Here is a 24,372-nt window from a genome sequence, read left to right as displayed (position 1 = left end):
TAGGGTTAATTGGTTTGATTTATTCTAATTACCTACGGGTTCTTGCACTATTTAGGGGTGGGGAGAGAACTGTTGTCCTATGCTTCTGAGGAATTAGCATTGAAGCCACGAAACGCGTAAAGCATGGGCTTTGTTTGATGCACTGTTGGTTTATTTTCATTAATGTTATTTGATCTTCTATAAATTGAAACATTTTAACTTCCGACCTGGTCAAGTGCTCCGTGGATCAAAGACTTTTATAGATACTAATTGCTACGCTTCATCCGGAGGCGTCTGCATTGTTGGCACAGCCTGCTCTGGTCGGTTCCTGACTCTTATGTTTGGGTGAGTGCTCTCCTAATTGTGTATCTGATTTATTCAGTTGTGTCATTAATAAATTTGATGTGTAAATTTGATGATCCCACAATGCAATCAAATGTCATTAGTGTGAAAAGCAATGGGAAAAGTAAACACCCCTGCAGCCTCATGAAGTTCGAATTCCTTTTACCAATCTTTACCGACTGTCGTGCTGTGAGAAAATCTAAAATCCGGTTTCAGAGTGATATAGTTAATCCAAGTTCCTCAAGCTTGGCAATTAACTTTTGAGGAATAGTAGTATTAAAAGCAGAGCTGAAATAAATAAATACATGAGTATTATTATTCTCCAAATGTGACAGATGGAGAGTGGTTAAATATTCGGCCGAATCTTTCACAAATCTTTAGCGAAGAACACAACTCAACTGGAGAGGAGTGGGGGATAGGGCAGTGCATTGGGGCAAGAGCAGCACTAACGCAGCCGCTATCAACAGACACACGTGGACCCAAAGTAGCCGCTGTGACCACTGATTAACCAGCTTTTGCATGTGCTATGAAAATTGTTTAGAGGGTTTTCCCAGGAGTAAAGTAAGAAAATCCTTATCTAGTGTTTGAAGCGTGATCTGGCATAACAGCGCCGGGATCTCACCCCAGTATTTGGATTAGAGCCAGAACATATGAGGTAAATCTCCAGGTTGTCCACAACCTCTCCAGCAATGGGAGATGGCCTTTACTTAATTTGAAGCTTTCTGTATAATGAATCCCATACCTGTATTCACATAAATCTAACCTTTGGTAACATGCTACTTCCTAAACTCATCCCAGTCATATTCTATTTATGACCCCTGCCTCACTCAACTCCACATCAATTACTTATATTTACTTGTATGGGCGGATCAGCACTATTACATAAAGAAAGAGAAGGGCCATGTTTAAGGGCAGGACTACATGGCCGACTGCCGCGATCCGACACGCTACGCAAAATCGCAGGCGTCACGGCGGATGCGACGGAAATAAGGTAATTCAATTGTCGCATCGTGTCACTGCATTGATGCGATGCAACGCGACAATTGTCGGATGCAGACGCTGCACCTGCATCCGACAGTCGTGTCGCATCAACAATGCGACACAATTCGACACTGCCATTACTTACCTTGTTTCTGTTGCATCCAACGTGACGGCTGCGATTTTGTGCAGCGTGTCGGAATAGCGGCGGAATCGGCTGTGTAGTCCTGCCCTAAGATTTAACAATAAAAACCTCACCTTCTTAGTCAAAACCTGCCTAACCCTCAGGTCCTCCATGTTTTACGTCAACCCACTACAAAACAACCACAACAGAACTGAAAATCCAGTCTAAAGAACATATTCACTTTTTTTTTTTATTACAACAATCTACTATGGTGTTACCTACACACAACATTAAAAAATAAAACGACAATACAGGAATATCGTTTTCTTTGCACATTCCCTGGTCCCCCATTTCATTAGGAGCTTAGCATCTGTTTTTGAAGCTACATGCACCTGCACCAAAAAAGATGAATGCACATTCCCTGGTCCCGTCTCGTAAGTAATCTAGTATATATGCAAGTGGCTAACTCATTTTATGATCATAACTTTGTAACTAAAAACCCATTTCTGTAAATACATGCACTTGATAGATACTAGACTACGTATGAGACAGGGGACCTTGTAATGTGCATTCATCAATCCCCTTTTATGTATGTCTGCAGTTAATTTGGCCAGATCAGTAGCACTTATTGTATTTAACGAATTTTACTTACCCTTGGAGTGCTCCCACAAGCCTCCTTTTTTGCATGCATGCACTAGCACAGACATTAATAGGGAATTACAATTGTGATTATGATGCTGATCTGTAGTGGTTTGCAAAACAAAGGAATTCTGGGAAGGAAGCACAGGAACTGGCCAATAGCTTCAAGTGGATCTTTAGGATGTATGGTGTGATTTGAAACGGCTTTATCTTGTATCCATACTCAATGAAAGGGGCTCAATGGTAGGAGACATAGGGGCAAAAACAAAATGTTGACGCCCGTAGACTTTAATGGGCGTCAGACATTTTGCCAAAACTAAACGGGTCAAATTCGCCCAAGCCTAGCCACATTCCGATATAATTAATAAAAAAAAAGGTGGAGAGCAACAGAAGCATGCAAAGTTCCTGGGGGTGCCAAATATGGGTTCTGATTGGCTATTGGTTGCACCAATGTGGAAGCCTACAAGAGGCTCTGTTTGGCAGTACACCTGGTTTTTATGCAACCAAAGCTTTACTCCAAGCCAGGAATAACTGGTGCAACATCCAAGGGGTTAGTGAGAAACATGTTGCTCAAGCGCTACTGGTTAAGGATTAAACTACATGGAGCAGGAAAAATGTTAAGCCGAGGAAGCAAACCTTGAAAACTACTAAGGATGCACTGAATCCAGGATTCCGGCCTTTTAGGGTCGAACTCAACGGTGTGGCTCAAGCCGGCACATCGCCATGCGATGAAATGCATGCGACGTGTCGGATGTCCTGAAGAATACAGGAAGTGAAGGAGAAATCGCAGGTAAGAACTACATTTATCTGACGGATGAAGATGCAGTGTTTTCATCCGACAGTCGGATAAATGTAGTTCTTACTTCCTGTATCTTCAGGACATCAGACACGTCGCATGCGTTTCATCGCATGGCGATGTGCCGGCTCAAGCCGCACCGTTGAGTTCTACAGTTACAGCAGGATTCGGCTGAATCCTTCTGCCCGGCCGAACTGACTCCTAATTTGCATATGCAAATTAGGAACAGGAAGGGAAATCACATGACTTTTTGTCACAAACCAAGGAAGTAAAAAATGTTTCCCCTTCCCACCCCTAATTAGGATTTGGTTCGGTATTTGGCAGAATCTCTCGAAGGATTCGGGGATTTGGCCCTAAAGACTATATACTGTTATTCATCGCCTTGCCATTATTTCAACACTGTCCAATGTTCACCTTTTTATTGTCAAGCAAACGAGTAGACACAATGGACGGTGCTTAATTAGAAATTCACAACGTTATTACAGCTGAATAGAGTTGCTTTATTAATACTGATGGTTAATAGTGTATGGTGTAAATTAATGAATTGTGCCGGGCACCTCCCATGAGCACAGAATGTTAAGTTAGGCAAGTTATTTTCAGAGCATTTTTTTTTTTTACACAGTTCGATTGTATATTATTCAACTCATAACACAACGTTCAAATATACCATTACATCATTTCTCCTAAACAATTAGACATACATACATCATATAACTTATGCGTGCACTCAAAGGGGCGGGCCTTCTAGAGCTTACCGTGTATTGTGCAGAGTTTCTGTCAATAGGCCAGTTATCACACAGTGCTTCTATTGTATCATAGGAATGTTCCTGGCACTTAAGGAATTAATGTGAAGCAAATTTAGAACTGCCATACAAAGCCTACACTGTACTGAATAGACTTGAAATAGAAAAAGGAAGCCATGCTTTTAGACCAGAAAAAATTACATATTATAGAAGAAGGAAAGTCTTCTTCCACTTGGGGGTGCCAAATGTTAGGCACCACAAATAATTGCATTGACTTACCTGAAACCCCGGGCCGGAGCTCCTATCAGCAGAAAACTGCACTGACCTGGGGTTATTCCACGGATCGATCCTCTTCCGGCTTCTTCTTTCTTCAAATCTCCCGGGGCAGACGCATGCGCAGCAGAACAAAAAACCGAGCTTTAACTAAAAAGACGGCTATTTCGTTCAACTGTGCATGCATCTTCCCTGGGAAATTTGAAGAAAGAAGAAGCCGGAAGAGGATTGCTCTGTGGAATAACCCCAGGCTGGTGCAGTTTTCTGCTGATAGAAGCACCGGCCCGGGGTTTCAGGTAAGTCAATACAATCACTTGGGAGTGCCTAACATTTGGCTCCCCCAAGTACAAGATGAATTTCCTTCTTTAAAATGTGAATTTTGATTTTCTTATTAAAAAAAAAAAGCAGCATACATGAGTGTTTTGGTATTTACCTTAAAATAAAAATACATTTTATCTGAACGTTATGTATATATTTAAAAAAAAAAATGAAATCCCACAGTTTTGCTGACATAATAAAATTTATTTCCATTTCATGCATTACGGCAGCTACAAGAGTAATCAGTAATCATTTGAAACTGAAGGACAAGTTTTCTCTGGCCTTACAATGTAGCCTCATTGGTGAAATGAACAGGGGGGAAAAAAATTAAGATCCACAGTTAAAACAAATATTGGGTTCACTAAATCCTGAAACTTTCCAGCTGTCTTTATGGAAAAACACTTTACAGTGAAGGAAAAACAGCCAAGGAGGGAAACACCACCACTTAGAAAATAAAAGGTATTGCACTTTCCCTCCTAAAAGTGTTTGGGGGATGCTTAGAATTCCAATCACCCAATTAAAAATAGCTAATCTATTGCTCTTTTAAATCATGGTGGTCGAGGGTTTTACAGGGGACATTGTTTTATTGTTCGTTTCTAATTACCAGAGAAATTGCTTTCAGCTCTAGAAAAAAGCTTAACTCTTGATATGCAGAGAATACAGACAACAGGACTATATCACTTATTCAATGTGCAAACTCATAGGAGCTCAATATTGATAGTCCACTGCTCATCTCAGACTGGTTTTTTTAAGCAGCAAATAGGTCAAGTCAAGCCTTATCTCCAACAACACAAAAGACTGAACTGGAACTGAGAACAGCAGTCTTCACGATCTGAATTGTAGCTCAGCAGCCACTAATGACTTATGTAAATTAAAAAAAAAAAAAAAAAATTAAATAAAAAATATTCTTCAGAGCCATACATGTGATTCCGTAAATTCAGATTTATTTTTATGGCAGAATGAAGCTAGGTAACAAGTCTCCTTAGCATTTATAGATGCCCCCATATTATCCAAAATGATACTCTAACTTCATAATGCTAATTTTGTTTCGACTTAAAATTTAACCAAAGCGCTGTTCAAGTTTGCGTACAACGTAGGTCGCTTTAAAGGAGTTTAAATAAGTGGGCCAAATTGTTTACAGGTAAAAAAAAAAAAAAAAGTGTTTTGGGTTAGGGGTCATTTAGAAAAAAAAAATCCAAGCCAACATATTAATCGTTTACTTGGAACGTTAAAAAGTTAATGCAGCAATGTTACATTCAGGTAAAAAAAAAAATGTATTCAAAAGCAATTCAAATACCGAAAAGGGTTTGAACTTGAATATTTTATTAACATGGTAGTTTGTCTTTGTAACGTGCTCACACATTCGCACATTTTTGAATAATATGCTTAGGATTAAAAGTTGTCTCGTTCTAGAGACGAGGAAAGAGTGATATTGCATGTACTTGTTTAAAAAGAAAAAAAAATTCTTAGGTTTTTCATTATTGTAGGCAATTTAGTCCACATAACTTATGAAGCTATTGCCAAATCTCTCCTAGGAAGTGGAATTTAGAAGGGTGGAATAATGTTCAGGGAGGGAAATTGAACAGTGGCATAGCAGAGCTCTCAATATGAGAAAGCTGACAATGTGGACATATTTCTGCTGTGAAACTGGTCTTGGATAATCATTTTGTCAATGGGCAGAACACAAGAAGGCAATGTGAAGTAGGCTTCTGTAGAGTCAATTTTCCACACAGTATTGTGCAGCATTCAGAAGCTTAGTCCTTTTCTGGAACCAGTTTCAAGACCTTCCCAATTGCAATGGTCTTACCTGAATGAAACCAAAAAAGGGAAGGGGGCATGATTAACAAAGGAATAAAGAATGAAAGCATTACAGGACTCAATACAATGCAAAGTAGCTTTTACACAGCAGTGTGACTTGCACTCACCTTCATCTCTTAAGGTAAATCGTCCCATCTGGGGGAAATCTTTGAATGTTTCAAGGCAAATTGTTCCGGCTGTCTTTAGACGGGCAATGCATACTTGGTCTTGCTTTACAAATCGGGGTCTCGTCTTACTTTTTTCTCCTGATTTTTTGTCTACCAAACAGATTAAGGCCTATTGAGAGACAAAGATCATTAGATCTGCACCACTTCCTGTGGGTCCAACTTTATTTCAGAGAACACTTTTGATCAACTGAATCCTATAAGCATGGCTGCCCAAAATTTGACCCAGTGGACCCAATTACAAGATACTTCCTAACTGGTCCCAGATAAATGGGATTTTTGTCACACTCCAGTGCAATAAAACATAGAGTGCCATTCATTTTGGGAAACTCAAATAAAGTTGCCCTCATCGTGTAAATCATGTAGAAAATACAGTTAAGTGACTCAGTGATTGCAATTTGATTTATACACAATCAGTACATCCGTGCAACATGCATTAGATGTGTCCCCAAATTCTTAAATTATCTGGTAAACCTACCCTAATCACCTTCTTTCCAGCATATAAACAGCCAACCTTTCCTCATAACGAAGGCCATTAAAGGAGAACTAAAGCTAACTAAATAAGTAGCTAAAAATGTTGTACATTATGTTTTGGGTTTCTGTACCAGCCCAAGGCAACCACAGCCCTTTAACAGTAAAGATCTGTGTCTCCAAAGATGCCCCAGTAGCTCCCCATCTTCTTTTCTGCTGATTCACTGCACATGTTCTGTGTTGCTGTCACTTACTGAGCTTAGGGACCCACTCACAATATACAGTACACAGAAGATAGCAATGTCACAGTATAAGGCTGATTAGTAATTAATAGACAATTACTACACGACAGCACAGAAACCAGTGCAACTAGCATCAGAATTTAATAATCAGCCCTGTAGCATCAGCTTTTATTACAGGGAAACCTCATTTTCTACTTGATAATTAGAGACGACCCAAAGCTCAGGTTCTCAACAGCTGCTCAGAGCCCACTTAGCATGTGAGTGTCACAGACACTTTCCAAGATGGTGACCCCCTGTGACAAGTTTGAAGTCCTGGATCATTGCTGCTATTGACAAGCTGAAACTTTAGGCTGGTGTAATATGTTCAGTATATAAAATACGGCATTTGTAGCCATATTAATTTTTAGGTTTTAGTTCTCCTTTAACAACTCAGCAGCTTTTCTCTGGACCTTCTCTATTTCATTCACATTATTTTTAAAGATTAGCAACAAAAACGACACCATTATTTTTCCTGAGTAAATTGATCCCTAGCAAACAGATAACTGCTGAAGGGCCAAATTGGAGCGTTGCTCATCAAAAAGTAACCAATTGATAATTAATTGCTTATAAATATAACCATCTAAAATTCCAAAAAATATGGGGTCCTTGGCTTGAGCTGCCTGACACCGCCACTCATGTGCACCACGCAATGACTTAGGGCTGGTTGAATTGCTCCTTATGAAGTAAATGCATGCATGTCGCCTTGATGTACCTAATATGTAACCTTTGACTATCCTAGGTAACCAATTGTAAGACACTCTTGTGTTTTCTTCTGTACTTTTGTATGTCTTTTTGAATAAAGTTAATAAAAACAAATTTTAAAAAAAATAAATATAACCATCTACATGTAGTTATAGGTGCCTGCTTCAGACTGTTTCCCTTTTTTTACAGCAATGTGTAAATTACTGAAAATAACTGTATAAAATAAACATACTGTTATTTCGACTTCTTCAATACAGGTATGAATATGTAGCACTGCATTGTAACCAGGGCAGATGATAGATTTGTGCTCAATTATCACAATCTGAAAAACAGAATAAAATGTTTAACTGTAAAATATGAACATGACAGATCATGGCAATAGAGTATAGCGTAATTTCTACAACTGCAGCTTCTATTAAAAGACAGTCATGCGTGTTCTAAATCTCTTACCTGGGCATCAAATGTACGGCCAGAATGACAAACGTTGTTAGGGTCACACAGAATAAATCCTGGCAGGATTTCTTCCTCTTCTATGCCTTTGAGTCGTAGCTTCAGGTTTTCACCTGGTGCTACAAGCTCTGTCTCTACTTCATCAGAAAGTAGGCTGAGCACTTCAACAGTGTGCTGTAGAAAAACAAAATAATGGGAGATGGAGAAAACCTAGCGTCTGCATTTCTGTTTTTTTCCCCCACTCTAAAATCATTTACGGTATACTGACGATAGGACTATGAAGATTTTCATTCATCCAGGTCATGGTATATCTAGTATAGGTAAATCTAAAACAACTTGGCTTGCTGAGTAATCTTTGAAGACGTTTCACTACTCATCCGAGCAATTGAACTGAAGAAGCTGCTTGGATGAGTAGTGAAACGTCTTCAATGATTACTCAGCAAGCCAAGTTGTTTTAGATTTACCTATACTGGATACATTTATACTGACATTTTAAAATTTTGAATAGAAAAATGTGAATGATCAGATAAAAATGTGCAGCCCTGAGAGTTCATTCTTATCTAAAACATACACAGGTTTAGCACTGTGTAGTACAATTTTGGGAAAATAAAGCTGCATCTGAAAAACCTGTATGAAAACAATCTAATCTGGATTGAACCAGAGATGAATAAACAAGACCAGGAACCAGTGTGAAGAAAAGCAACACAAAATATGGGTACACATAATTTTTAATCAATCACCTAAAAATGCTTCTTAAATAGAACTGAATATTCATTTCCAAGAAAGGATTGCACAGCAAATATCATAGGTTTATACACTTGCAAAATTTTTACCTTGTTTGGCATCATGACAAGCTGCTGTCCTTTACAAATGCAACCAGATTCTAGCTTTCCTAGAATCACTGTTCCCATATCCTGAAAACAAAAAACAAAAAACAAATACATGTAATACAAGTGTTACAAGAAACAGATCTTGCTTCTTTAAATTTTAAGGAAAATTAAAACGCAAGAGCCCAAACAAGGCTCCACTCATTTCTCAGTATGTTAGCATCAGTTTCACAGATTGACAATGCAGATATAAATAATTACACTTCTATAGAATACAGGAATGAGACCGGTTATCCAGAATGCTCCGGACCCGGAGTTTTCTGGATAACAGATGGTAATTTGGATTTTCATATCTTACGTTTACTATAAAATCATGTAAACATTAAATAAACCCAATAGGCTGATTCTGCTTCCAATAAGGATTAATTAGATCTTGGTTTGGATCAAGTACAAGCTACGGAGTCTATGGGAGACAGCCTTTCCATAATTCTGAGGTCTCTTTAGAACATTTTTCCGGACAACAGATCCCATACCTGTAATATGAATCCATGCACAGGTTGATAAAATTACATAAAAAAAGGTATACAGTTCATGCCACAATACAGGGGAATGGTGTAAATAGGTAAATCCAATTTTCATAAAACCAGATCAGTAGTCCACAAGATTTAAAACAAAAAGCTTAAGAGTACATACAGAAAAAAAAGTCTTTTATCCGAGTCTAAATAAAAAATGTACGCACCTTGTACTTATCAACAATTGGCAGTCGGACAGGCCCATCAACCGATCTATTAAAGTTTGGCAAACTATCCAGATATGGAATAAATGGCAAGCCACTAGAGGAGAAGAAAAAAATGTTGCTTAAAATATTCCATCACACACAAATTAACAAGAGATCATTATGACAGCAGAATCTCTGATCAAACACACATGCGGTGATCCAGTCCACTGTTATGAGGTTGGAACTTACAGAATTCCTCACTTAGTTGGTGTCCTACTGACAGAATCAACTGAAGGGGTAGTGGCCATTTACTTGGACTGGCAGTACCTAAAAAAGGGGATTTTGTGTTACTCACAATTAAATCCCTTTTTCTTCAGACGTCTGTGGGACACAGGGACCATGGGGCATAGCTTCCTCCACTAGGAGGGAGGGGGAGAGAGAGGCTGCTCCCCTACTGCTATACCCCTCTACCATATCCCTATTGGGTCAGTTTTGCATAACAAAGATAGAGTACAACAGGAATAATTAAAGGGGAACTATTGCAATAAGCAAAATGTAATATAACCTTCAGCACACTGAAATAAGAAACTAAATACAATCCGTAATGTACTGAAATAATCAAGTTTATCTTCACTATTCCTCTCTCAGCATCTGTTTTTCTTCATTCAGGAGCTGGGTGTCTGATATTCATTGAGTTAGATTCAATATATCTTATAGGGGGTTCCTTTTGCCTAGAAGATGCATTAGAGCTCACTCTATTAAAATCACAAGACATACGAGAGCAGAGGAAGAGCATACTTACAGGACTAGTAGGATGTCTTGGACAGCCACAAGCCTCTGTTTTCAACGCTTGTAGGCTGATGGTGCTGGACAGACAGAGAACCTATGTGGTAGGGTTTGGCATACTGTGTGGCTTGCTTCATTGAAGTCTTAATAGCACCAGCCCTGAATATCCCATGAAGGGGGAAGCCACATTAGACACTACTAATCCGGTGCCAGAATAAGGAAAGCTGGATGCAGTAAGTCTGTGACAAGGCTGTGGGGACTCATTTATAAACACTGGAAATTTGCACCTGGGCAGTAACCCATAGCAACCAGTGTTTTCCTTTTTTTCAGCCTGCTGCATGTTGAGCACTGAAAAACCATCTGATTTTCTGTGGGTTACAGCTAGGGTTGCCACCTTTTCTGGAAGAAAATACCGGCCTTCCTATATATTATTTTTTTCCCCTATTAATAACATTGGGATCAACCATCATTTTTACCGGCCAGGCTGGTAAAATACTGGCCAGGTGGCAACCCTAGTTACAGCCCATAGCAAATGTGCCCATTGTTTATAAATGACCCCCAGTATGTCCTGTCTCAATGACACTAGTACAAACTGAACCGATAGGGATATGGTAGCAGTAAGGAAGGCGACTTCCCCTCTCTCTTTCTAGTGTCCATGGTCCCTGTGTCCCGCAGAACTCTGCAAGAGAATGCCCCAAATGTATCAACCCCCCCTCCCCCAATCAATCCCTCAAATGTTTTTCTCCAGCTCTGCTCCACTCATACCCAGTATGAATCTGGAAATCTTGCATGCACTTCTCTACTTACATGTACCATGGGCATGCTTCCACTGGTTCTTTCAGGTTAGCTCCGGTAAGCCCTGAACATGGCATGAAATAAATATCTTTTTTGGGGTTGAAACCAACTTTCTTCAAAAACGGCACTAGTTTTTCTTTACATTCTTCATATCTGCAAAATAAATGTTTTTAACCTCACACAGAGAAAGAATGGATGAAACATTTTTTTTTACATCAAATAAAAAACAAACAGATTAATAATTGTGAAAACAGCAAGGGCAGAACCATTCTGCACAGCAACCTGCTCTTGGGCCAAATTATATTATAGGAGCAGTAAAGCAAAAAAAACGATTTTTTTTTTTTTAAACATCTTAAGATTACATCTGTTCATGTAGCATCTACAAATAAACTAATTATTGGCAACACATTTTAGTCAACTACCATAGAGAATGTAGGATTACTGCCACTCCTTGAATGTAACAAACTTTGACCTGATAATTATACATCCTTGTAGATAGAAGCAAATAAAGAAATTCTAAGATGAGTGATTTGCACAAATTTTGCCTAAAGCCAGTGAAGATCACGCAAGTATGAAGACAAAATGAAAGCTTGGATGGGCTACAACACACAGGAAAAAGGAAACCAAACTTGCATCTACTAGACAAGATAATGTAAAATTCTCTTGGCCTTTTAAGAAAGGACATTTTTGCTCATCTTCTAGAATCTATTAAAACTAGATTATAAAAATGTTTCAGTTGCTAACATTTGCGGTTACAAGACATACCTGTCATTGCTCCAATTCACTGTTGGATCATCCATTTTATTAATGAGAACTATTAAATGTTTTACACCAGCTGTCTTTGCTAACATAGCATGTTCTCTGGTCTGTCCTCCTTTTTCAAAGCCAGTTTCAAATTCTCCTTTTCTTGCAGATATGACCTATAACAATAATTGTTGTTCAGATGATGATTTGCATATATGTGCACAAAGAATTTGTAAAAAAATGTAGCATAGCGCTTATCACAATACAGATTGTCACGTTTCTCTGCTGTACTTGATTCTAAGTGTAAGGGTATAGTTGCCCGCTGTAGATCTGGCTTACAATCTGCAACAAATCTCTTCAAAATGCCTTGGCCTTGTCTAACCTGGGGTCTCTTCAAGTAAAACATTACTTTCTGCGATGATATCGCTTGTACCCTTGGGAGGTGTTACATTAGACTTTTTCAAAAACCTCCCACTTAGCTTGCATAAGATAGAGTAATCGCAAATGGACCATTAAAACCATGGATATGAACACACAATATATATAGTCTAGTTTAAAATATTTACCTATGTTCTAGTCAAGTCCATTTAATTGGCCTTAAAGGAAAACTATACCTCCAAAATGAATACTTCAGCAACAGATAGCTTACATCATATTAAGTGGCAATAATCTTACCAAACCAGAAAATACATTAAAGTAAATATTGCCTTCTACGTTTTCCCTTGAGTCCCCATTTTATGATATTCTCTGTGCTCCCTCAGAGATCACCTGACATGTAGCTCTAACTGTATCAGAAAGAAGTGTGGAAGCAAGACAGAACTTTCTCCATTAATTGGCTCGAGACCTAACATGTATGATTTGTTTGTGTGCACCGTGAATCATAGGATCTCAGGGGGCGGTCCACATTTTTTAAAATGGCAATTTTCTATTTAAGATTACCAAAGGTAAATACTACTAAAAATTTATATTATGAAAATGGCTGGTATACATTTTACATGAGTTGTTTAAAGCAATATATTTTTATACAGACCTACATTGTTTGGGGATATAGTTTTCACCATGATGTTGTGGTATATAACTAAGCAAAAATGTAGATACAGAAAAAAAAATTCAGGCTCTGATTTCTGGTCTAAGTCTCTAGTCTAAATATTAAAGGGGATCTAGTCATAAAACAAAAAATCAATTTTCATCTCCACACACACACACACACACACACACACACACACATCACCAATTTACATATAAAAATGCTGCACTGTTCAAGGACAACTATTTTTTTTATATTGCTTCCCCCTGTGCCCTCGCTACACTGGAATTTTTGGCTCCATGCTCAGACTGCCAGAAAGTACAAAAACTGTGGCTGTTTGTCAGCTAAACTTTGGTCTGTTGTAAGGCCAAACAAAAACAATCACAGTTTTCATACTTAATGGCATTCTAAGCATAATCCCAAATATCTATTTTAAGAAGTAAAGGAAGATCCCTTCAAATGGCTGTCAGAGTACAAAGGAAAGCTGTTCAAACAAGAATGACTGAAATGCTGCAAAATTTTTAATAAATGTACATTTACAATATGACTAAGGGATAACTCCCGAAACGCGTAAGGTTATTCTGCAGGAACCCCAATAAATCCCATTTTTCAGAAGTGCCGTCTGTTTTTCCTGAGTTTTGGTCTACATTTACAATATGTTTATTACGCTTATATACAAAGCCTTTTTAATCTCGTACACTAAAGCTGTTGCAGAAGATGCTACTTAAAATCCAATCAAGTGATGTAGTAGTTGTTAAACTATATGCACAGCGAAAAAGAACTTGAGGATTCAAACGCACAAAACTTCAAATATTGCATGGTCATATTACATTAATGTCTCTTACCAAAACAGCAAGGTCAGCTTGAGAAGCACCCCCTATCATATTTGGAACAAAGCTCTTGTGGCCTGGGGCGTCTAGGATAGTAAAGTGCTTTTTCTCCGTTTCAAAATAGGCCCGACCAACCTCTACAGTTTTTCCTTTGTCTCGTTCTTCCTGATTCGTGTCTAAAGCCCACGACAAATACCTGGCAAGATATGGACATATCTATAACTACATATCCTTAATTCCAACAAGCAAAATATTTGCACATGATTAAAACATAAAAGAAATGGAACGGTAAATCAATATTAATTCATAAATGCTTGCTGTAAGCTCTTTATGGATAGAAAAAAAAAATGTATCTCTACCCAAGTAACAAAGGAGTTTTCATTTTAAAAGTATTCGGTCATGATTCTCTTTTTATTTCTAAATTACACTGTTTACATTGCAAATAATTCACCCTACCATTTAAAACTATTCTTGAACCAACAATTTTTTTTTTCAGCTGAAATATTGGTGTGGAGGCAGCCATCTCAGTGGTCTGATTCTGAGCTTTGAGAAGTAGCTGGCACTTCAGGATGGAACTGCTTTGAGACGGCGATTGTTTCTCCCCTTCTAGTATTTTACCACAACCCAAGTCGTACTCCCTATCCCCATCTAGTGGTAAATATGAGACTAGCAGCCAAGCAGGTTCTTCCACTAGGTGGCGCTAATGAGCAATGCAAACAAATCCTTCAGCAGAGGTGCCAGGTAGCTGCCCATTGTTCTGTTAATAGGCTGCTAATGGGCTGCTGGGGGGGGGGGGTGATATTACATCATGTCAGTCACATGCCAAATTTTAGTTATATTTAAAAAATATGTTTGCACATATTTCACACATTTCAGTGCAGAATCCGTCTGGAGCAGCACTATTAACGGATGCATTTATTAAAGGGATACTGTCATGGGAAAAAAATTTTTTTCCCCAAAATGAATCAGTTAATAGTGCTGCTCCAGTAGAATTCTGCACTGAAATCCATTTCTCAAAAGAGAGGCACAAGTCACATGACTGGGGTCAGCTGGGAAATTGACAAAATGTCTAGCCCCATGTCAGATTTCAAAATTGAATATAAAAAAAAAAACTGTGCTCTTTTGAGAAATGGATTTCAGTGCAGAATTCTGCTGGAGCAGCACTATTAACTGGTTCATTTTAAAAAAAAAATGACAGTATCCCTTTAAGGTATTAGGCCCTAAAAATCTTAAGACAATGCACAATCATCAACAAATGAGAATGTGAAGAGAAGCCTTTGGGCAGTTTGCCTGAAGCCAGAGAAATTAAAGTTGTCTCTCTCTCTGTCCCCTTAAGGGGGCAGCAAAATGGTCAGTTCAGGGTAGACACCACCTGAGAAATCAAAAAATAAACATTTTACTTATACATAAGCCAGACCTTACATCAAAGAGGGTATTTTAGCTTAGCTGCAATTACTATACCATATTACCACATTATTATTAATCAATCTTACCAGGTTTCTCTGTTTTTCTCCTTGGCTTCCCTCTCATATTTTTCAAGAGTTCTTTTTTCAACCATGCCTGTTAAATACCTAAAATGGGAAGACATGACAAAGGTTTGCACTTGGTGGTATTATAAGATAAGAACCATTTTCCAAAACAGACTAGGCATTAAAATGACCGATTACATATGCAATTAATTTCCTCAAATCTATTTTAACTATTAGACCGTTGGCATAGCAGGCATTTGCTTAGCTGGACAAGGAACTTTTGCTCAGAATGTCTGCTATATGGAGCAACTGGCATTTATCCACTGGTGAAAAAATGACTATCCCTACTATAACCCAGAAGAATGAGCCTCTCCCCAAGACAAGCTAAGCACAGTCTGACAACCCGAGTGCTAACTTTTTGCCTGGTCGCATAAATTTTGAAACAGAACAATAGTTAACTTAACTAACGGAATATTCTTGAACTAATAGAGGGAGGGAAGGCCTGTGTCCCCCAATGTAAGTCAAGAGAAAAGGATTTAACGGTAAGTACAAAAATCTATTTTTCTCTTACCTAGATTGGGGGACACAGGCACCATGGGGACGTCCCACAGCTACCCATGAGGGTGGAGATTTAGAATCCCTAGTGTTCAGGAATGACCGTCTAACACTTTCCTCCCAAAGCTTGCTTCGGCTGAGGCGAGTGTATGCACCTTGTGAAATTTAGAAAAAAGTGTGAATGGATAACCACACTGCAGCCCTACAGACCTGTTCCGCTGAAGCTTGGTGGCGAATTGCCCACGAAGTGCTGAGAGATCAAGTAGAATGCGCCCAAACTCTGAAGGGTGTGGTTTCATCTCTCACTACATAGGCCTTCAGGAAAGCCAATCTAATTCATCTTGCGATAGTGACTTTTGAAGCCCGGAGACCCTTTCTTGGTCCCTCTGGTATGAAGAAAAAGTTATCAACCTTCATGATGCTCTTAGTAGTCTTAGTGTAAGTGCACAGAAAACGCACTCCATCCAAAGTGTGTAATTTCTTCCCAGTTTGTGTCTTTGGTTCTAGACAAAAGGAGGGTATTACCAGGTCCTGGTTAAGGTGGTATTCTGACAGCACTTTCAGGAAGAATTCGGGAGTTGATCTCAACACCACCTTGTCCTTGTGGAATATCAGGTAAGGGGGCGACATGATAGGGATAGGGCTGCCAATTCTGAGACTTGTCTGGCTGACGTGATAGCAAGAAGGAAAATCATCTTGACTGTCAACATTGGTAATGGAATTTCTTCCAGTGGCTCAAAAGGATGATCATGCATAACAGAGAACCAAATTGAGATCCCAGGGAGGGATAGGGTGACGATAAGGTGGTGCCAATAGTAATGCACCATGTAGCAACATTTGGCCTCAATGAAAGCTGCTGTTGAAAGAAAATGGATAGGGTTGACACCGGAACCTTCAATGAACTGAGTGCCAGCTCTTTGTCCAAACCCTCCATGAAGTTATAGCAGTAGGTTACCTTTGTCCCAGCATTGCAAATCTTTTGTATGGGACTCACACCAAAATATGAAAGTCCTCCACACCCTATGGTAAATATGTACAGAAATTGGCTTCAAATGCCATGCCGTTAAACCCAGCCATTGTGAATTTGGGTGGACAATCGGTCCCTTCTGTCTGGAAGATGAAATGGTGGGTCCACTGCTAGCCTTATGAGTTCTGCGAACCAAGTGCGACGAGACCAGTAGGGCAGCAACAGTATCACCTCTACTCCCACTTAGCAGCAGAGCCAATGGGGGAAAGATATAGACTAGGTGAAATGGCCACATTACCACCAGTGTGATGAACTCCACAAGTTTGTTTTTGTACCTGGATGCCATCAAGTCGACTTCTGGTGTTCCCATCTTGACAATCAGTTGAAACATCTCTGGGTGAAAGCTCCACTCGCCGTGATCTATCGTTTTGTGGCTGATAAAATCCGCTATCCAGTTTTCCACTCCTGGAATGTGAACTGCGGAGATGGCTGGTACTGTCTTTTCTGACCATTTTAGAATTTTTTCCACGAGTGCCGCTTGGCTCCTTGTTTCTCCTTGGTGGTTGATCTAGGCCGCCGCAGTCACATTGTCCGACTGTATTCTTACCGGCAGAGCTCTTAGACTGTCTGACCAGTGGAGCAATGAGTAATGGATCGCTCTGAGTTTGAGGATATTGATAAGGAGTTGCTGCTCCTGTAGTGTCCAGCTCCCCTGTACTGTCTGATCTCCTAGTACTCCTCCCCAGCCCTGTAGACTGGCGTCTGTCTTGACCACTGTCCATCTGTGGCTGGGGAATGGTTTTCCCATCCGCAGTGTTGTCGGACGAATCCATAAAGTGAGTGACGCTCGAACCAGATCTGATAAGGGAATCTGTTGAGATTTGCACGGTCCCTCTGGTGTTGTAAAGTCAGCCTCTGTAAAGATCTGGTGTGTAGTTGTGCATAGGGATTTGCCAGAAGACAGGCTACCATTGTCCCCAGGACTCTCATGGCGGATCATAACGGTACTTGCTCTGCCCTCAAGAGGGTCAGTAATTGCTTCTGAATGGAAGATATCTTGGCCTGAGGAAGGAAGGCTTTTCCCCTCTATCTAGAACCAACCCTAAGTATTCTGTGGTCTGGTATGGAACGATTTGGATGGAAATCTATTTGCCATCCAAAGTGAGTCAAGGTTGTTATCACTGTCTCTAGACGGTTCATGGCCAGAGCCACGAAAGGTGCCTTGACAAGGTGGTCGTCCAGGTAAGGAATGACCCCTACCCTCTGTAGTCATAACTCCTCCAAGCCGACAGCCATGATCTTTGTAAATACTCTTGGCTCGCAGGATAGGCTGAAGAGAAGTGATCCTACTGCTGACTCCTGCTAGATGAGTTTTTGCACTGTACTTGCTCTTGCAGAGAAAAATAAGTTGTACCTGTTCGACTAGAAAATTCAGCCTGAAAACCTCTCCTAGCCGATCGTTGCAACAGGAAGGTTGGGAGCACTGCATGTTTCCCCTTCTTGATGGCCGCTGGTGCAGCCTCCGGAGAGCGGAAACCAGGTGCACAGGGTAGTGGGAGCCCCCAGCCTGCAGCCTCCATAGAGTAGAAAGGTTTAGAACATGTCCTGGGATGAAATCCTTGGCTGGAGGGGCTCTGGAAAAAGAACACTGACCCATTGGTGGCATGGTACTTGATACTAAACTGTACCACCTCTCCCAGCTACATAGTGTCGGTCCTCCTTCCAAAGACACTAAAAGAAAACAGACGTTGGAGGAAGTAGGCAGGGGATGAAATCCAGAGCAGGAGGAGGAGCCACTTTAACCTTTTAGTGTCCTTTCTCCAAGCAATAGGATCTTCATCTCCATGGTTCCTGTGTCCCCCCCCCCCATCTAAGCAAGAGAAAAAGTTGGCGTGCCATGGGTCTTAGGCTTATGTCTTCACCTGCGTATCCACTGCAATCCACCAGAACCGACAGGCTTGATATATGCCCGTCTGTGCTCACACAGGCTGTATTTTGCCCTGAAAATGCTGTTACGCATTATCGAAAACCAAGAGAGGCAGATGCCATGATTGTCAGCTCACAGGGAGATAAGTGAAGACACATGCAACATCAGCTTTAATGTCATAGAAACAGAGTAACTGCCACACAAACTAGTTAATTGGAGATATGATTCCTTAGTTACCCTGCTGTCAGCAAGAGATTATATGCTGCCCTTGCTGCATAAATATAGGTCGACTGGATCTTAAATTTATTTTAAGTACAGGTATTCAACAGGAGTTCAAAAATAAATTTACTTACATGATTTGACCACCAATGGTTGATTTACCAGCATCTAAAACAAGAAGCAAATATATCCATAAACGGTTGGACCACTTACAAACATATCCATACATAAAGCAGTTTGTATTCAGGACAAGGCCTATTTTAAACATTTCTACTAGTATTAAATATAAAACTCTCAAAGTGTTATACTACTGTGCAATAGATGCATCTAGTAAGCTCATAACTGGCACTTTGTATCAGCAAAGATAGCATTCATCTGCATGAATTCTGCTTGAAATGTTTAACTGCATGCAAAATGCAATGCATGATACCAATTCTAAACAGTATGTTTGTTAACAGGTTACTATATAGATCTACTAGTAACACAGAAAACAAATCTTTTCAAAAATGACCCCTGCTAAGTGCCCAGACTGGAAAGGACAAATCTCATCACCTGACCAGAAAAATACCAGAAACTACTCTTACCATGCATTCCACTGTATTAAGGGAGAAGGAAAGGATCCATTTACTTGGGGGTGCCAAAAGTCAGGCACCACCAAGTGATTGTATTTACTTCATTCTTCGCACGGGAGCACATGCACAATAGTGCAAAAAGCCGAACTTTTACGAAAAAGTCGGCTATTTCATTCTACTGTGCAAGCGTCTGCCCCAGGAAATTTGGAAAAAGAAGCCGATCACTCCGTGGCTCTCACTGGAAGATTTTTTGCCACCCCCAATTAAATAGGCCTTTCCTTCTCCTTCAAGTACAGCAGGCCCGCATTTATAAGGACGCACTAAAAATTTAAAAAAATATTTTAACATAAATGTCCTTTCTCTGGCCTAAACCTAGAGTTTGGCACAAAAGCGCAAAAAAAAAAAAAATCCAGTTAGCAGGACTGCAGAGAAAGAGAGACCCAGACAGGATTCCTATCTGCAGAAAAATAACTGTAAAATTCCAAATGAACGTGGGAATTCCTGAAATACCCAATTTTTGAGCATGACCTGGCACTTTTACCAGGTTAACAACACAAATATTCATATTTTCCTAGTTGTCCAAAGAAAGATGTGAAGTATATTGTGAAAAAAAATGACGCAGAGCATAAACGTACCTACATGTCCAATGAACACTACATTTACATGTTCTTTCTTTGGGGCATCTGGGGGTGCAACAATTGTTTTGGGTTTTGGAATTTCCTCCTCTTCCTCAATCATTTCGGAGGAACCTTCTTCTGTAGTCCCTCCATCGCCCTCAGAACCACCTCCTGGTTCTGCTTCTATAGGATCTTCTTTGTGATCCCAAGATTCTTCAGGTGACATCTCCGTTTCCCCATTTTCCACTACAAGAAGCCTTATGTTAGTTTAAGTGCAGAAAAAGATCATACATTTTAATACAGCTATCATTGCTTGACCCAATGCAGTTACCCACAGCATTGTTATTATAAGGCAGATCAATGTTAATTTTTAACATCTGATCTATATGAATAAAAAAAGTACTGTATTGTTAAACATTTAACAGTAGAACTGAATTTAAATTATAGGTTACCAAAACAGGCTGTAAAAATTTACATTACTTGGAAAAACTGTTGTGAGATATGTTGCTAAGAATCTAGAGCTTTTCAGGGCTAACTTCTTAAAGGGGCAACATACGTTTAGCACATGCTCTATGCTCTGAACTTCTTATTAACAAATTTGTATAGTTTCTGTATTTCCTGTCTAAAACAGAGAAAAGTCTAAAGTTATAAGTCCCATTCTAAATCCTTTTAAAAGCAAATCAGCTTCCAGCTGGAGCCTTTGTTAATCTTTGATTTTCAGAACTGAGTTTCTGAAATTTTCAGAAACAAAGTGACAGCTTTGAGAAACAGTAAAAGTTGGAAAACAAAGTTGCTGTTGGGATAGGAATAAGACCACAAAGTTGCAAACTTGTTACACTTACCAACAGGCTCGGAAACATCCATGCCAACAGCAGTGGCAGAACCTGTAGACAACAGAAAACTATTGTAAAGATTGACTTTTTACAACAATTATCCTTGTAAACAAGAAAACAAAATAAATAAAATGTATAATCAGCTAGTAAATTTACATAAACCAAAGATACAATGAATCCACAATTAATTTAGGATTCTGCCAAATCCCATCGCTGATTCTACCTAATCATTGAGATAGAGGGAAACAAACCCTTAAAATTGTGACTTAAGTATCAGCCAACCAAAAGCAACATGTTTGTTATCAGACGTGTTTTTCCCCATCTGGTCTGAGTGCGCCTATGCGGAGCAGACATCTCAGACCAATCTCCACTCCAATATTATATTGTTATATGTAGCTGTATATTAGCGATTAGGTAAAATCAGTATCTTCCTAAAGTGATGAGAAGCTGTGCCTGGCAATGCAACAACAAAAAGCCATGGACAAGAGCGGATCCACTTTTTTCTGCTTCATTAAAATCAGCAGGCAGAGAGAGGCATTTTAAACACTTCATGTGCACGTAGGAAACATTCTACAAAACAAATGGAGAACACTATGTTAAACACATCAAGAGATAAATATTACTCATAAGCCTATAACACACTAGGCATTTAAATCGCTTCTCCCATCAGCAACATTCTAAAGCTCTGGATGGCACCAGACTGTTTCTCGGTGAAAGCAACAGGAAGCCCCAAGCCCCTTAAAGGAACAATTAACACCAAAAAATGAAAGTGTTTTAAAGTAATGAAAATGTAATGTACTGTTGTGCTGCACAACAATAAAGTACATTAATATTTTTAATAATTTTTAGGGTCAGTATCACTTTAAGTCCTGGAGAACATGAGTATGATTACATGACATCAACAATGTCCTTTTCTTCCCCACTAGGAACTAGCATTCACTAGCCCTCTTGTATATTTAGATTTTTTCCCTATTATTAGCATTGGGTCAAGCTTCATTTTTACTGGCCAGGCCGGTAATAAAAAGGTCAGGTGGCAAACCTATTCACACCCCACTTCCCCAGTAATTCTAATTAGCAATTCCTCTTCTTTAGAACATGCACTGGACCCACAGTGCTGCACCACCATCTATTCTGCTTTCCCAGACATCCTCTTTACTCGCGGAAGTCGGGCACATATGCAATACAACAGACATTCTGTACTACACATACATTCACACTGCCTGGGAAAGGGAAATGTCCGGGAATAAAGCAAAGAACACTGACCCTGTAATTTTTAAGAAAAAGAACAATGGCATGGGGAGTACCCAACAAACTGACAGCCTCTCTGATTTTACTTACACTTCTGCGTTACACTGTTTAGGGGAGCACTTTTTATATACTATTTTTTTTAAACAAAACTTTAGTTACATTTCACTTATGTTTGCACCTCCATTAAAATACTATATATGACACATTGATTTCTATATGACTGTATAGATCAGGGATCCCCAACCTTTTGAACCTGTGAGCAACATTCAGAAGAAAAATGAGTTGGGGAGCAATACAAGCATAATAAATGTTCTTGGGGTCCCAAATAAGGGCTGTGATTGGCCATTTGGTCCCCCCCTATGTGGATTGTCAATCTAGATTGAGGTTCTGTTTGGCTTATGCAACCAAAACTTGCCTCCAAGCCTGGAATTCAAAAATTAGCACCTGCTTTGAGGCCACTGGGAGCAACATCCGAGGGGTTGGAGAGCAAAATGTTACTCAAGAGCTACTGGTTGGGGATCACTGGTATAGATCCTGTAGTGGTTCCAGCAGGCTACTTTTCCAGTTGGACAGTTAAATGAACAGTTCAGTGTAAAAATAAAAACTGGGTAAATAGATAAAAAAATGTTTCTAATATAGTTAGTCAAAAATGTAACGTATAAAGGCTGGAGTGACTGGATGTCTAACATAATAGAAAGAACACTACTTCCTGATTTTCAGCTCTTTAACTCTGAGTTAGTCAGTGACTTAAAGGGGGACATAAATGTTCAGTGAGTTTGCAATTGATCCTTAGCATTCAGCACAGATTCAAAAGCAAACTGTTATGACCCATGTGGCCCCTTTCAAGTCACTGATTGGTTACTGACTAGTGACCAATCAGTAGAAAACAAGAGAGCTGAAAAGCAGGAATTAGTGTTCTGGCTATTATGTTACACATCCAGCCTTTATACATTACATTTTTGGCCAACTAACTATATTACAAGCATTTTTTTTATTTTACACAGCCTGTTAACCCAGTTGTTATTTTTATACTGAGCAATTCCTTTAAGGTATTAGAGGTATCCCATGCAGGCCTCCTCCAAGGCTAAAATATGTAGCACAGCCATGGAGTAGATCCTGGGGTGAGCGACAAAGAGACAACACAGACAAGCTGCCTGACTGAGGAGAGGACTGGTGTCTGACACCGGGCTTCAAAGGAAAACTTCATCCTATGGCACCAGTTGCCGAACTACAGTTCTCCACAAGGCAATGAGCTGAAGGAGAGCTGCATATCAGCAGGTGGCAGCCATCGAAGGTGAGGCCTGCGTAATGTTAACCCACCTCCCCCCAATCCACCTTTCTTTACCATGATGCTGCTCCTCCTCCTCCGATGGCGCGCTGCCCATGAAGAAAGACGGCACAAACTCTACGGCGTGTACATTGGGGACAAACGGCTTGGCGTTCACGTTGAGTGCGGCCATGGAATTATTCAGATCCGTGGCCTCCATGTCCGTCTGTTCCCAGGAGTCTGGGGCCGAGTCGATCGCGTCCATTTCCGGGTGTGTCGGGTTGGGATATACCAGCTGCTTTATCAGGGGAGCTGAAGCGGTAGGACAAGGGGTCGGCAGGGTGGGGGGAGAGCTTCCCGCGTGGGAGGGAAAGATGTTGTACCCGTTTTTTACACAGCCAGGAGGCAGCCGGCAAACCGCGGCACTAACCCGACTCAGCACTAGCTCTCAACGAGTCCTCGTGTGCTGCCGCGGCGTCAACCACGTAAGCCGGCGCACGTCACGCAACGCTACGTAGGGACACGCCGGCCCTGTAGTTTTCCCGCTCCCACTACTCCGCTGACAGTCGCGAGACTATTGACGTTCGGGAAACTATATATCCCAGCCTCCATTGCGGGAGCTGAGACCAGACGCCGCGCCTACTTTGTCCCGAAAGTGATTGTGGGCAATGTAGTTCCTGAATGGCGTCTTCGCCCTTCATTCACTCCAGCCCTAGTTTTAGGTGGTGGTGATTCGTTTCGACGTCGAGTTCAAAGACACCTCACACTAGTCGTTTATTATAGGAAAACTATACCCCCAACAATGTTGGTCTCTATTAAAAGATATTGCATAAAACAACTCGTGCAAAACCCTGCTTCATGTAAATAAACCATTTTCATACATAATAATATAC

General features: G+C 40.1%; 1 protein-coding gene across 1 annotated transcript; it reads right to left on the bottom strand.

Annotated features, from left to right (window-relative positions):
* Window positions 1-4,375: 4,375 nt before the first annotated feature.
* On the bottom strand, window positions 4,376-24,021 carry gspt1.L (G1 to S phase transition 1 L homeolog). Its single transcript, NM_001093491.1, is given in 14 exon segments — window positions 4,376-5,999; window positions 6,118-6,286; window positions 7,861-7,950; window positions 8,079-8,252; window positions 8,912-8,992; window positions 9,645-9,738; window positions 11,217-11,357; window positions 11,970-12,124; window positions 13,821-14,001; window positions 15,299-15,376; window positions 19,077-19,110; window positions 20,150-20,377; window positions 20,974-21,015; window positions 23,558-24,021. Coding segments are annotated over 14 exon segments (1,707 nt in total). The 5' UTR covers window positions 23,745-24,021; the 3' UTR covers window positions 4,376-5,946.
* Between the last annotated feature and the right edge of the window lie 351 nt (window positions 24,022-24,372).

This window comes from Xenopus laevis, chromosome 9_10L, assembly GCF_017654675.1.
Source record: "Xenopus laevis strain J_2021 chromosome 9_10L, Xenopus_laevis_v10.1, whole genome shotgun sequence".
Lineage (NCBI taxonomy): Eukaryota > Metazoa > Chordata > Amphibia > Anura > Pipidae > Xenopus > Xenopus laevis.
Note: the sequence above shows the minus strand (reverse complement) of the source record. Positions and strands in the feature narration are given on the sequence as shown.